Consider the following 15,951-nt stretch of genomic DNA (forward strand, 5'->3'; position numbering starts at 1 on the left):
AGATTATGGCAACAAGAATGATTGACAACTGGAAAATAGAGGGAGAAAATGTGGAGGCCATGACAGACTTTGTATTTCTAGGCACAAAGATTACTGCAGATGCAGACTGTAGCCAGGAAATCAGAAGACGCTTCCTTCTTGGGAGGAGAGCAATGTCCAGTCTCGATAAAATAGTAAAGAGTAGAGACATCAGACTGGCAACAAAGATCTGCCTAGTCAAAGCCATGGTATTCCCTGTAGTCACCTACGGATGTGAGAGCTGGACCTTAGGGAAGGCTGAGCGAAGGAAGATCGATGCTTTTGAGCTGTGGTGTTGGAGGAAAGTTCTGAGAGTGCCTTGGACTGCGAGAAGATCCAACCAGTCCATCCTCCAGGAAATAAAGCCCGGCTGCTCACTGGAGGGAAGGATACTAGAGACAAAGTTGAAGTACTTTGGCCACATCATGAGGAGACAGGAAAGCCTAGAGAAGACAATTATGCTGGGGAAAGTGGAAGGCAAAAGGAAGAGGGGCCGACCAAGGGCAAGATGGATGGATGGCATCCTTGAAGTGACTGGACTGACCTTGAAGGAGCTGGGGATGGTGACGGCCGACAGGGAGCTCTGGCGTGGGCTGGTCCATGAGGTCACGAAAAGTCGGAGATGACTGAACGAATGAACAACAACTGCCTTAGGCTTTTTGCAGCCATTTTGGCAGCCTTTTGCCTGATGGAAGGATGGAAGGGAAGGAGGAAGGAAAGAAGGGAGGGAGGGAGGGAGAGAGGAAAAGAAGGATGGAAGGAAGGAATGGAAGGTGGAAGGAAAGAGGGAAGAAAGGGCAAAAGGGGGAAGGAAGAATGGAAGGAGAAAGAGGGAGAGAGGGAAGGAGGAAGGAAAGAAAGAAGAAGCAAAGAAACCTCAGAAAAAATGAGGGAAGGAGATTCTCACTTTTTTGAGAAACCACAAAAACCTCACGACTGTAGAGACAACCAATCAACTTTGAGACCTACCGGAAGTGTCTGGAACAGGATCCTCGGCCGCCATATCACCCTCTTTTTCCATTCCACAGTCAGACTTTTCTTGGGGGGCCTGCTGAGGCTGCAGCGGTGGATTCTTCTCCTCCCTCCTTTCCTGCTCCTTGTGCTTCTTCTGGGATTTCCCATGGTGTTTCCCGGCCGGGGCAGAGTCCATTGTGGCTACCATTGGTGCTGCCAACAGCCTCTTGCCTGCGTTGGTCTCTAATTCCTTCCCATTGTAGGCCAGGTCATAGCTGAGGCTGGCCATCAGGTCATGAGGCAGCTCCAGAGCAGGCAAAATCAAGACTGAGGGGGCTGGCTCTGATGTGCTTGCAACGGGCAACAGGCCCTCCTTGCTGTGGGCTGAGTTCAGTTTGCCATTGTTTGTCAGCTGAGTCCTTTGGGCAAAGTGGGATATCCGGAGCCTCTTGGTGGATAAGGGGTCGGTGAAGTCCGGGGGCTGGCCTCGCTTCTGGGGAGACAAAAATAATAAAGGGGAATCCTAGGATTGGGATCTAAAAGCTCAAGGCTGTTATCAGGACCTGAGTGGAGGGTGAGGATGATGGGGAAGAGAGACTTCTAGCAGTCGAATCAGGGGCAAATGTACAAGAGCCACCTGAGCAGCCTCGTACTTTCAGGAGCAGGATCCTCAAGGCTTGGAGAAAACAAATATAGGGTGGGATGAGGTTTTTAAGGGGGATTCCCCTCATCTTCAGCTATGAGTAGATGCCACCCATCTGAGCTAATCCAAGCGGCTGGCTCAAAAAAGGGCCTCTCAGCTGTAAGGGCTTCATTAGTAAAGGTAAAACTTTCCCTTGCAATTTTTTTAGTTGCACCCAACTCTGGGGGTTGGTGTTCATCTCCATTTCTAAGCCAAAGAGCCAGAGTTGTCTGTAGACACCTCCAAGGTTATGTGGCCAGCATGACTGCATGGAGTGCTGTTACCTTCCCACCAAAATTGTATCTATTGTTCTACTTACATTTGCAAACTGCTAGATTGGCAGAAGCTGGCCCTAAAAGTGGGAGCTCAGCCCGCTCCCTGGATTTGAACTGCCAACCTTTCGGTCAGCCTTTTGGTTTAACCCACTGCGCCACCAAGGGTTTTATTGGGCAGCATAAATAGCTGGTGGCTGCAATAGCTCTTTGCTGAGAGCAACGTCTTGGATAGCGCTACAGCTGGTGTCTTGGTTGGTGGACTTTGTGTTTGGACTTTTGACTACGTGTTTGGATCTTGACTTGGGACTATACTTGAACATTCTTGAGGTTTTCTGTCATTGACCCTTTGAAATGGACTCTTGAGTATCTTCCTGTTTGAACTACCTAAAGTGTATAGTTGTGGACTGTTAGAGAGTATTCCAGTTGGTTCTGACAGCTATCCATGGTCGAAATGGGATCCATGGAAGCGTCCAAAGGGGCCTTACCTGCAGAGGGGAGGAGGAGACATCAATGTCACTGGAAGGGCTAGGAGCCGTGTTCTCCGGGGGACAGGGCACATTTGGTGGAGGGCAGAGTTTCCTGCAAGACAAGCAGAAGACTTAAAATTGCTGCAAGCAATCAAGATCAAATGGCCATCAGTGAGGAGTGTCTTTATATTTATGTACTGTTTATTTATTTATTTATTTATTTATTTATAGCAGTGTTCCTCACCTTCATGATGCCGCACCCCTTAACACTGTTCCTCATGTTGTGGTGACCCCCAACCATAAAATTATTCTCGTTGCTACTTCAGAACTATAGTTTTGTTGCTGTTATATGTAAATATCTGATATGCAGGATGTATTTTCACAGCAGGAGGAGGGCATTTGGTGGGAGGATTCGCTGTCTGTTTCCAAAAAGGAAGAGGACAGGCAAAGAAATCTTCAGCCTTCTCTGCCAAAGGGGTTCTTAAGACCATCAGAAATATATGGTTTCTAATGGTCTTTGGTGACTCCTCTGAAACCCCCTTGTGACCCCCCCCCCCCGGGGTCCCAACCCGATTTATAGTATTTATATTCCACCCTTCTCATGCAGAAGGGGACTCAGAGCGGATCAGAGAACACATATATGTCAAACATTCAAAGCTGCTTATACAATGACAAGACAAACAACATAGATAGAGGTATATATATAGGCTTTCCTATCTTTCGGCATGTTGGAGGCTGTGCTCAGTTCCGGCCACAGGGACGTGCTGTTGCTCCATCTTCCCTGCCAAAGAGTTTTTTGTTTGTTTGTAAATAATAATAATAAAACTTTATTTATACCCCGCTACCATCTCCCCAAGGAGATCCAGGGTGGCTTACATGAGGCCAAGCCCAACAAAAACATTTTCTCCTTTTTGATCTAACTGCCATAGGAGCCCTCGGTGGTGCAATGAGTTAAACCCTTGTAAATAATGGTAGGTGCTCTGTGAATTCACACATGTGAAGTGACTGCACCTGTGCGGGTACCAACAGAAACTTCTCTAGTTTAAACTTTTCAAGTTTTGGCGGTAACCCCGCCCAGTCCCTGGCAGGGCATAAAAGGCGCCCTGTACGCGCCCTCCACAGTTCCTATGCTGCAAGGGCAGTGAGAAAGGCAGAGGTTTGAAAGTGGGGAGGCTGGGCAGGTTTGTGTGAATTCAGAGAGCACCAATCTAAGAAAGATGGTCACAGGTATGTAACCTACAATTTTTCTTTGTGGTCTCTATGAATGCACACATGTGGAGACTAGCAAGCTAAGGTCCCAGAGGTGGGAAGAACAAACCAACCCCTTTCTTGTGGCAGCAAGACCTTATAGAAAATAAAGAACATATTGTCCCAAGCATAGGACTGTATAACGATTCATGGCCCAGCGGGCCTACCATAAACACGCTCATACTGACATATATATGGAAGTAATCAAAAACATTTCACAACAAGGAAAAACACGGCATCAGGGAGCTTCCTGGCACTGAGGCCAAACACAGCTGCAAGCATATATAAATCAGTACAAACATTCGCAATGCCTCAGTCGAGAAGGCATTGGGCACATACTAGGGGGGAAAAAACATTATCCGGATACTGAGCATGTACAGAAACAGGTAAGGCATCAGCGCTATTTATTTTCCCCAATAATAAATGGATATTTCCTTGATGGAAAGAGAAAAACTGGGAACAAACAAGTGATCACATAGAACCACACATATAAATCAGTTCAGGTGCGTCTGCTCTCGGTACCGAGAGTTCTGGTACCGGGAGCTAGGGAGGACAAGAGGACAAAATCGCACATCCAAACGCTGTGTCTGTCCTATGTCTAGTGTCCAGTCTGTAATGAGACACAAACATCAAAGGATTGGATCAAATGGTCGCTTTACAAATAGAGTCCAAAGGGATCCCCCTCAAAAAGGCGGTCCAGGAGGCCACCATGTCAATCGAGCTCGAACGACCAGTGGCAGCTGACAGCGGGCAGCTGGTAGGACAGTTCAATGGTCGAAGCAATCCAGTTAGATAAGCACTGGGGTGATACCAGGAGGCCCAGCTTGTCAGGCGCATAAGCTACATTGCGCTGCTAGCAACTAATCGTCCAGGAATGGAAAAACCCAGATTTTCTGCCTTCTGAGGTGTGCGGCCATTATCGACATACATTTTGTGAAGGTTCTTGGAGATGTCATGAGGCGAAATGGAAGGACCTTGAAACGTCTGTGGCCTTTCCTGCTGGACACATGGAAGTAAGTGTCCCAGAGGTCGATGGACGCGAAGAAGTCCCCCAGCCGGAGGAGAGGAAGTATGGATGACACTGTCAAAATTCTGAATTTTTGGGCCTTGATGAATGAGTTGAGATCCCTCAAGTTGAGGATGTGGCAGAGGAGGCCGTCCGGCTTGGAAACGGTGAAGTATCTTGAGAAGAAGGCCCGCCCGTTTTACGCTGGAAAGGAAGAGATTCGGAGGAGAGTGTCGACCTCTGATAAGATTGGCGAGGAAGGTTGGGTGTCAACTATGCATCCTGTTGGAGGGAGTTCTTTGAACTCTAATGCATAACCATCCTCCACAATCTTGAGCACCCACGCATCTGTGGTGATGAGTTGCCAGGCATCAATGAAATGTGCCTGTCAGTCGCCGAATGGTGGTAGTCGAGGTTGAGGGCTGGAAGGGAGGGTTGCGGGAGCTAGTATGTTGGCGGCAGCTATACCAGATGAGGAGACGGTATCGTCCAGGGGAGCATTGAACCCAAAGCCTTGGGTGGTTGCCCCCAGAGGCGTGCCTGGCCCGGGGGCACTGCTGCTGCTGTGACCAATGCTGCTGCTGCTGTTGTTGAGGCTGCTGCTGAGGGCTCACAAGAGGGCGAAGAGTCTGACGGTACAGGTATTGTTGGTATGGGGCCCCATGCCGACATTGTGTGTACTGGAACCAACATGTTCTTTGCGCTTGGGCTTGATTCTCAATCCCACACTTCGCCACCAGAAGCTTATAATCTTGGTTCGCTTTCAGCTTATCGTCAGTTCCTGCGTTAAACAACCCCAGCGCATCAAATGGGAGGTCTTTGATGACCTGGCTAGATGAAGTCAATAAGCCCGAGGACCGGAGCCAGGCATGTCTTCTGATGGAGACTGCATAGGCTATCATCTTCCCCGCCATATCACCAGTGTGCCTGGCCATCTGGATCTGGTGATGCACCAGGGAATTCGCTTCCTGCGCCAGGGTAGTAAAGACCGAACGATTTTCTTCCAACATTCGTTGGAAGAATGGGAGAACTTTCTCCCACAAAATTTGCTGGTACATTCCCATGCACGCACCGTAGTTAGCCATCCTTGCCAGAAGATGGATGCCAGAATGCAGCTTTCTGCCTACCGCATCGAACCGTTTGCCTTCACGGTCAGATGGTGTCAAGGATTGTCAACCATGGGGGTTCTAGGAAATGTGTCATTGACATCGCTGAGAAGTTCCGAAGAGAGCCTTGCGGTGGAAAAAAAGGAGCCGTGGTTCGCGTGTGCGGACAAAGGATTGCGGGCAAGGCTGAAGGGAGGTTTGCGTTAGCGAGTCCCTTCAAAGCATGGGAGTTCTATGTGGGAAGTTTGGCCCAATTCTATCTTTGGTGGGGTTCAGAATGCTCTTTGAGTATAGGTGAACTATAAATCCCATCAACTCCCAAATGTCAAGTTCTATTTCCCCAAACTAACAGTGTTTACATTTGGGCATATTGAGTATTCGTGCCAAGTTTGATCCAGATCTATCACTGTTTGAGTCTACAGTGCTCTTTGGATGTAGATGAACTACAACTCCAAAACTCAAGGTCAATGCCCACCAAACCCTTGCAGTATTTTCCGTTGGTCATGGGAATTCTGTGTGCCATGTTTGGTTCATTTCCAACGTTGGTGGAGTTCAGAATGTTCCTTGATTGTAGGCGAACTATACATGCCAGCAACTACAACCCCCAAATGACAAAATCAACCCCCCTCAACCCCACCAGTATTCAAATTTGGACGTATGGGCTACTTATACCAAATTTGGTCCAGTGAATGAAAATACATCCTGCATATCAGATATTTACATGGCAATTCATAACCATAGCAAAATTACAGTTATGAAGTAGCAATGTAAATGATTTTTATGGTTGGGGTCACCACAACATGAGGAAATGTATTAAAGGAGTCGCAGCATTAGGAAGGTTGAGAAACCCTGATCTAAGAAGTCCTGCATAGGTGCCAAGACAAAATACTTACTTCCAAGAATTGGATCGAATTATGCACCATCATCATCGTCATCGTGTCTTCAAATAAAACTACCTTCTATTTGGGGGGGGGGGGGGGTCGTCTCTTTAAACGCGACCCATGCGACATGTGAACAGGAAGCTCAGGTGTGACACACAAATCTGTCCTCCCTCAGCACCACAATTAAGCATACTATATCGTATTTATTGAAGGCATGTATAAGTTGTGATAGCAAATACCAGCTCTTTTCTGCTCTCTCCTCTCTTTGAATGGTTTCCACACTTTGCCAAAATAAAAAGCCCCATTTGGCTATCAGTGGAAAGCGTTGTTGATTCGGCGAATCTAAAAGGGGGAAAAGTTTTATTTGGCAAGAGGGAAGTCACATACAGACGGGATGGAAAATTACAAATGGGCCATGGAATGGAGTTCCAAAGCGGCCCCTGGGGTTTCTAGGCTTCCTATCCCAGGCACTCAGGTGACCAAGAGCCTATAAATACACTCTGGGCAGGAGTGGCCAAAGGAAACTCCACCATAAACATCAAAAGAGCTGCAAGGCCAAGAACAAGCCACAAGTCTCAAGACAAAGATCCACCCAGAGGAAAGGTGTTCTTACCATACATCAAGGGAACTACTGACTGCATAGGGAAGCTGATGAAGAAACACAGCCTACCAACTATCTACAAACCCACCAAGAAAATCCAACAAATGCTGTGTTCAGCAAAGGACAAGAGGGATCTTCTCATCTCTGCAGGAATCTCCTGTATACCATGCAGCTGTAGAAAAGTCTCCATAGGGACCCCCAAACGCAGCAGCATTGCCCAGGCACGAATCAAGGAACAGGAAAGGCACTGCAGGCTAAGTCAACCAGAGAAGTCAGCAATAGCAGAGCACCTGATGAAGCAATACAGAACACATAAATGCTGGACCTCTCTGATAACCATCATGTCAGACTCCACAGAGAAACCACTGAAATCCACACACATGTGGACAATTCAAAGAAATAGCCAACACCTGTAGGGAAAAGGTCCGCAAGGCTAAAGCAAAAAACGAGCTCAGACTTGCCAGGGACATTAAAAACAATAAAAAGGGCTTCTATTCTTATGTCAGCAGAAAAAGGAAAAACAAGGAGGCGATAGGACCTCTTCGCGGAGAAGATGGGGCAATGCTGACAGGGGGTAGGGAAAAGGCAGAACTACTTAATGCCTTCTTTGCCTCGGTCTTCTCACAAAAAGAAAGTCATCTTCAACCTCAGCAAGATGGAGTGGATGATTGATTGGAGGACATCCAACCCCAAATTGGGAAAGAAGTTGTCCAGGAATACCTGGCCGCTCTTAATGAGTTCAAGTCCCCAGGGCCAGATCAACTACACCCCAGAGTATTGAAGGAACTAGCGGAAGTCATTTCGGAACCATTGGCAACCATCTTTGAGAGTTCTTGGAGAACGGGAGAAGTTCCAGCAGATTGGAGGAGGGCCAATGTGGTCCCAATCTTCAAGAAGGGAAAAAAGGATGACCCAAACAACTACCGTCCGGTCAGCCTCATGTCGATACCGGGCAAGATTCTGGAAAAGATTGTTAAGGAAGCGGTCTGCAAACACTTAGAAACAAATGCAGTCATCGCTAATAGTCAACATGGATTTATCAAAAACAAGTCATGCCAGACTAATCTGATCTCTTTCTTTGATAGAGCTACAAGCTGGGTAGATGCGGGGAATGCTGTGGATGTAGCGTACCTGGATTTCAGTAAGGCCTTCGACAAGGTCCCCCATGACCTTCTGGCAAGGAAACTAGTCCAATGTGGGCTAGGCAAAACTACGGTGAGGTGGATCTGTAATTGGTTAACTGGACGAACACAGAGAGTGCTCACTAATGCTTCCTCTTCATCTTGGAAAGAAGTGACGAGCGGAGTGCCGCAGGGTTCCGTCCTGGGCCCGGTCCTGTTCAACATCTTTATTAATGACTTAGATGAAGGGCTAGAAGGCATGATCATCAAGTTTGCAGACGACACCAAATTGGGAGGGATAGCCAATAGTCCAGAGGACAGGAGCAGAATTCAAAACGATCTTGACAGATTAGAGAGATGGGCCAAAACTAACAAAATGAAGTTCAACAGTGACAAATGCAAGATACTCCACTTTGGCAGAAAAAATGAAATGCAAAGATACAGAATGGGGGACAATGCCTGGCTCGAGAGCAGTACGTGTGAAAAAGATCTTGGAGTCCTCGTGGACAACAAGTTAAACATGAGCCAACAATGTGATGTGGCGGCAAAAAAAGCCAATGGGATTTTGGCCTGCATCAATAGGAGCATAGTGTCTAGATCTAAGGAAGTAATGCTACCCCTCTATTCTGCTTTGGTTAGACCACATCTGGAATATTGTGTCCAATTCTGGGCACCACAATTCAAGAGAGATATTGACAAGCTGGAATGTGTCCAGAGGAGGGCGACTAAAATGATCAAGGGTCTGGAGAACAAGCCCTATGAGGAGCGGCTTAGGGAACTGGGCATGTTTAGCCTGAAGAAGAGAAGGCTGAGAGGAGATATGATAGCCATGTATAAATATGTGAGAGGAAGCCACAGGGAGGAGGGAGCAAGCTTGTTTTCTGCTTCCTTGGAGACTAGGACGCGGAACAATGGCTTCAAACTACAAGAGAGGAGATTCCATCTGAACATTAGGAAGAACTTCCTGACTGTGAGAGCCGTTCAGCGGTGGAACTCTCTGCCCCAGAGTGTGGTGGAGGCTCCTTCTTTGGAAGCTTTTAAGCAGAGGCTGGATGGCCATCTGTCAGGGGTGATTTGAATGCAATATTCCTGCTTCTTGGCAGGGGGTTGGACTGGATGGCCCATGAGGTCTCTTCCAACTCTTTGATTCTATGATTCTATGATTTCAACAGGGAGGAGGATACCATGACAATGAACAAAATCTGGCTTCCATCATTAAAACAAACTCTGAAATCAGACCAGTAATTAAAGAGCCATACTCAGAATATAGGTGAATTTCTGACCGGAAATAATTAGGGCCAGCTAACTACTCCCAAAGGATTCCCTCAGGCAGGAAGCAGCCAGGCTTTGAAGTTGCAAGGCTATTCAGTGCTAACCAAGGTGGCCAAATGCAATATTGACACTCTGGACATTATTTCACAGACAGATAACTCTCACTTGCCTAGTTTCCAACAGACCTCACAACCTCTGAGGATACCTTCAATAGATTTGGAGAGCATGCTTCTCAGTCAGGGCCAGCTAATACCTCCCAACAAAGGAATCCCGCAGCCAGGAAGCAGCCAGGTTCTGAAGCTGCAAGGCCATTCAATGCTAAGCAAGGGGGCCAATGGCAACATTCATATTTGCCTCCAACAGACAAGAGTTCTTTCTCCCACCCTGAACACCATCCCACAAATATATAAACATCACTTGCCTAGCTTGCAACAGACCTCACAACCTGAGGATGCTTGCCACAGATGGGGGCAAAACATCAGGAGAGAATGCTTCTGGAACATGGCTAGAAAGCTCGGAAAACTCACAGCAACCCAGTGATTCCGGCCATGAAAGCCTTCGACAACACAAAGAGCCATGGCATTCTAGAGTTAAGAGACCCATCCAGTCCAATCCCCTTCTGCCAGGCAGGGAAATACAATGTAATTATAAGTTGCTTACCTGTAACTGTAGTTTCCTGAGTAGTCACCTATGAATTTGCACACATGGTATTCCTGCGCCTGCACAGTTCAACTTCGGAACCTTCTAGAATTAAAAAGAAGACATTTATGACATTGCCTGACCCCGCCCCCCCTCCCCCCTCCCCTCTCGAGTATATATAGCCCACGCGGGGCCAGGCCCCCTCAGTTCTCTTCCGCCAAAACGGCAGAAGGCGGGGGCATGACACTCGAGGGGAGGAAGGGCGGGTTGTGCAAATTCATAGGTGACTACTCAGGAAACTACAGTTACAGGTAAGCAACTTATAATTTCCTGTCGTAGTCAACTATGAATTGCACACATGGTAGACTAGCAAGCTACTAACCGTGGACAGTGGGCGTCATGCCACCGCTGAAAACAAAACCGATCTCCCAAAATCCGCTGCTCTCCTGGAAACAACATCCACCTTGTAATGCGATACAAAGGAAAATGGCGTTGTCCAGATGGCAGCCCTGCAGATGGCGTCCAGCGGCACACCCCTCATAAAGGCAACAGACGTCGACACCGCTCGGGTCGATTGACCCTTAACCTGTTGAGGTAAATCCTTACCAGACAGTTTATAACACAATTTAATAATGGACACCACCCAGGAAGAAAAGCGCTGGGAAGACAATGGTAATCCCCTTTCGTCCTTGCGATACTTAATAAACAATCTTGGCGTTTTTCTAATTCCAGCTGTTCTGTCTACATAAAACGCCAGTGCCCTGCGAACATCCAGGCAATGCCAACCCTTTTCCAAAGACGTTGTAGGATTTTGAAAAAAGGAAGGGAGAACAATCTCCTGTGACATGTGAAAAGTCGTCGAAACTTTGGGAAGAAAGGAAATGTCTGTGCGCAATACAACCTTATCTTTGTGAAATTTAAGATAAGGAGGGTCAACCCGTAGAGCGCACAATTCACTGGCCCTCCGAGCCGACGTTATGGCCACCAAAAAGGCCACTTTCCAAGAAAGATATGACAAGTCTATCGTCGCCAATGGCTCAAAAGGAGGTCTCATCAAAACTGTTAACACCAACTCCAAACTCCAGGAAGGTGAAATAGGGGTGACACAGGGCCTAGTATTAGCGATACCTCTCAAAAAGGTTCTAACCACTGGGTCTCCAAAACATGAGGGGAGGCCGCTTTCCGCCGAAACCAAGAAATGGCGGCTAAATAACACTTCAAAGACGATCCCGAGAGGCCCGCGTCAAGTAACGAAACTAAGAAGTCAAGAACCAACGAAATGGGCGCTTTTTCAGGTGCAACACCCCTTTGTGCAGTAAAATTCTTAAATCTAGCCCACTTATATAAATACGATCTTTTTGTAGAAGGTCTATGAGCCGCCTCAATAATAGAGAGGACCGGTCCAGATAGGTCAGAAAAAGCAGTTAATGGTTCGGCAACAGGAGCCAGGCTGTGAGCCCGAGTTGATGTACCTCGGGATACAGTACCTGACCCCCTTGAGACGTCAGTAAATCTGACCTGTGACAAAACTGAAGAAAACTGCTCCGTGATAATTGGAGGAGGGGGGCAAAACAAGGTTGGCGAGGCCACCAAGGTGTCACCAGGATGCAGTGTGCGTTGTCCCTTTTGAGTTTTGCAACCACCCGGAGTAACAGAGGAAAGGGGGGAAATGCATAAACCAGTCTGCCCCCCTCCCCCAATTGTGGAGGAATGCATCCCCCAGACAGCCTATTTGCGGTATCGGATGGCAGCGGGCGCAAAACAGCCGGCACTTGGTGTTTTGACGAGTCGCAAACAGGTCCACCTCCGGCGAGCCCCAGAGTCTGAACAGGTCGGCCGATACCTCCCCGTTCAGGGACCACTCGTGGTGGGCCATAGGGCTCCTGCTCAGCACATCCGCGAGGCCGTTGTCTACCCCCGGAAGGTGAGTGACTATAAGATGGATCCCCCTGCTGATGCACCAGTTCCATATTTCCAGACACAGGTCTAACAAGGGTCCCGAGTGAGTGCCCCCCTGCTTGTTCAAGTAGTACATCACCGTGGTGTTGTCGGTGAGTACTTGGATGACCTTTCCTGACACCACTCTTTCGAAAGACTTTAGACCCCTGTCCACCGCGAGCAGCTCGAGCACGTTTATGTGCATGGCAGCCTTGCTTGTGGACCACACCCCGTGGGCGATCAGACCTTGGGAGTGTGCCCCCCAACCCGTGAGGGACGAGTCTGTAGTCATAGATCTGACAGGAGATGGAGACTGGAAAGGAAGGCCCTGGCATACCCAACGCTTGTCCATCCACTCCGCAAGGGAGTTTGATGTTGGGTGGGATGGAAAGCCTGGTAGAGGGGTGGTCCCAAAGTGGGTTGAAAATTGAAAGAAATCAAAATTGGAGGGGCCGCATTTTCAGCCGGGCGTAGGGGGTAACAGCCATGGTCGAGGCCATATGCCCCAGTAAAACCTGTACTTGTTTTGCTGTGATTCTGGGAGCAGCGACAGCATGCCTGACTAACTCCCGCAACTTGGTGAAACGGTCTGGAGGAAGGTAAGCCTTCTGGGAAACAGAGTCCAGCAATGCACCGATGAATTGAATCCGTCTGGCAGGCGTGAGGGAGGACTTCTCCAGATTGATGACCAGACCCAGGGACTGGAGTAAAGACAAAATGATAGAAACATGGTGTTTTAGTTGCTCAGGCGAGCTGGCAACGATCAGCCAATCGTCAATATAGGGGTAAACCGTTATCCCCCTGGTGCGGAGGTGGGCCGCGACCACCGACATACATTTAGTAAAGACCCTGGGTGCCGTCGAGAGGCCGAACGGCAAGGCATTGTAACAATAGGCCTGGTGACCCACCATAAATGCCAAGAACCTACGGTGATGAGGGACTATAGAGATGTGAAAATAGGCATCCTTTAAATCCACCGTAGCGAACCAAGCGCCCTGGAATAGTAATGGCATAATCATGGACAAAGTGACCATCCTAAATCTTTTTGGCAAAATATGTTTATTAAGGGATCTGAGATCCATAATGGCCCGGAAGCCCCCGCTTCGTTTATTCACCAAAAAATATCGTGAGAAAAAACAGTATTGAAACATAACAGGGCTAACAACAGAAACGGCCCCTTTGTCTAACAAGGCTTGAACTTCCGCTGACAAGGGCAGGGAAGCAGGCGTGGATATCAGCTCTCCTGTAGGAGGCACATCTTCAAATTCAATCCTGTAACCATTTTTAACAATAGAAAGAACCCATTTGTCAGAGGTAATTTGTGCCCAAACATCGTGAAATGGGGCTAATCTCTCATAGAACGATGGTGAAAACGGGCAACAGGCCCTAGGGAGCTCAGCCGGTGAACAGGATGATTGTGAAACCAAGAGACAATCGCCCTCCGGTTGAGTCACCAAAGATCCTACCCCCATGTCAAACCCGCTTCTTGGAGGCAGGTTGGGATCTAGGTTTGTTTTGAAAAGATTGGAATTTGGATCTGGCTCCATAGGGAGCTCTGTGGCCAGGTTGGAATCTAGAGAAACCCGAATTACGGTTCCTGTAGGGACCTGTGAACGAGTTTGAGTAGTTCCTGCGGAAGCCAGGGGATTGTTGTTGTTGCCACCTAGACTTTGGCTGAGAACTTGGCTGCCATGAATAACCAAATTTACTCGCCGCTTGGCGAACCTCTTGTTTGCTTTTTAGTTTTTCGTCAGTTTCCGGGTTGAAGAGCCCATCCACATGTAGTGGGAGGTCTTCTGCTAGGGCTTTACCCTCATCCGAAAGATTGGCCGCCCTAAGCCAAGCGTGCCTCCTGATCGAGGTGGCGGTGGCAAATAGGTTGCCCGCCGCCTCGGCCAAGTGTTTGGCAAAATTCTTCTGGAAGCGCGATAACACAATGGCTTCCTCCTGCAATGCTTTCGGAAAGCGTTGGCTATCTGGTGGCAAGGAATCCAAATAAGGCAGAATTTGAGTCCACAAAAATGTTTGATAACCACTCATGTAAGTGGCAAAGTGGGACATTCGTGTGAATAGTCCCGCTGAAAGGTGGGCCTTCCTTCCCAATGAATCCACCTTTCTACCTTCCCTATCAGGGGGAGTAGTCAGGGCGCCTTTCTGGCGCTTAGATTTGGCCACTTCGGCCACCACGGTATTTGGCCGAGGAGGGTTGGACACCCACTTTGCGGATGACAGATCTATTTTATATAGCGAATCCACTCTCCTGGGGACGGCCGCCACTAGAGGGGGGGCTACATCGGACACTCTGGCCAACTTGAGCAGATAAGGGAGTGGGGGCAATGCAGTGGGGGACGCGATGTTCTGCTCATCCGAGGGGAACATCGGGTCCTCCACATGTTCAGAAGGCTTTGGGGCCGGCAGGTCCAGAGCCTTTATCATCCTGCTAACGAGAGATGCAAATTTATTGAAATCAGGGGGTCTGTCCATAGTCTCATCCGCAGCCCCCGCAGCCTGGGCGGATTCAGGGGAGTCGGGGGCTGAGTCATAGTTGTCAACGTCCTCAGCTCTATATTCAGGCTCTTGTGCCTCCAGATCATCTTGCTGGACGTTGGTGAGCTGCAAATCCCCTTCACATAGCATTGGGAGAAGGGGGGTGTCATGGGTGGAGGGAGGGACAGGGTTTCCTCCCCTACCTGATGACCCATTCGAAGGATGAGCCACAAGAAGAGAGTTTCCTGGCAGCACATTTGCAGGCCCCTGGGGAGGGAGAGGGGCAGCCGGCATTGTCATTCTTTGTACAGGGAGGGGCATGGCTGGTGTGGATGACATCGGGAAGGGCAGCTGTGAGGGTCCCGGTGCAGGCACAAACACATACTGCCCCGTTGGTGATAGCTGCCAAAATCCCTGGAAGGGCAAGGTTGGAGGCGCTGGAGCAGGCATCCGACGTCCTCTGCGGGAGGAGGCTCGGGACCACCTCGACCAACGCCTCCTCCTAGAGCATCCGGAGGAGGAAGAGGAGGAGGATGAAGAAGAGGAGGAGGACGATCTGCGCCTCCGACGCCTGGATCCCCTAGAGGATCGAGATGGCGAACGCGCGCGCCGCGATCTGCGCGAGCCGCGTTGCTGTGGTTCAGGACGCTGCATGCTCCTCTCTTCGCCCCCGCCCTCATGATCGGCCGATACCGAGGGAGGGGAGGCGTGCTGCGGAGCTGCGTCCCCGAAGATGGAAGGGAAGGGGCCCGCCATGTGCAGTGAGGGCGAAACCACGCCCACTCCTGGGAGGAGAGCCGGCATCGGAGGCATCAGCTGATTGTCTGGAGCAGCCCCGGCGTCGAGAGGGGCCATCCCTCCTGCTTGCGCTCCCAGGTCGCCCGGCATCGGGGGAGTAAGGGCAGGCATCGGCAGCGGCGGATCCGCCTGCCCCTCGGTCAGGAGCGGCGTCGATGCAGAGGGCGCAGGGGCCGCCTCCCCAGCCGGAAGCGCTGGCAGCAAGTTCGCGAGACCTAACGGCTGGGCCGAGGGCGAAGGCTGCTGAAGGGAGGTTTGCGGAACCTCCAGAGAGGGCGCTCGCTCTCCGCGCTGCTGGGTCGGCGCAAGGCGCGTCGGAGGCGAGTGGAGGGTTGCCACGCTTCCCGCCCTTTTTACGGAGCCCGAAGGCCCCGGAGAAGCCAGGCTGCCATCTTGGAGGGCATCTTTTGCCTTCTTGATCTTCTTCTTAGCCACTCCGCCATGTTGTGGCTGCTTAA

The 15,951-nt window shown here is 49.5% G+C and overlaps 1 protein-coding gene across 4 annotated transcripts in view; it reads right to left on the bottom strand.

The window, feature by feature from the left end:
- The window catches only part of LOC137095366 (RNA polymerase II elongation factor ELL-like), a 106,531-nt gene that overhangs the window by 41,015 nt on the left and 49,565 nt on the right, over nt 1-15,951 (bottom strand). For all 4 annotated transcript variants that reach the window (XM_067461963.1, XM_067461964.1, XM_067461962.1 and 1 more), the window contains 2 exons: nt 2,415-2,508; nt 988-1,465 (listed from right to left, as the gene is read on the bottom strand). In XM_067461963.1, coding sequence (XP_067318064.1) covers nt 988-1,465; nt 2,415-2,508 — 572 coding nt within the window. The remainder of the gene's footprint in view (nt 1-987; nt 1,466-2,414; nt 2,509-15,951) is intronic.

The sequence above is a fragment of the Anolis sagrei genome, chromosome Y, assembly GCF_037176765.1.
Source record: "Anolis sagrei isolate rAnoSag1 chromosome Y, rAnoSag1.mat, whole genome shotgun sequence".
NCBI classification, from domain to species: domain Eukaryota; kingdom Metazoa; phylum Chordata; class Lepidosauria; order Squamata; family Dactyloidae; genus Anolis; species Anolis sagrei.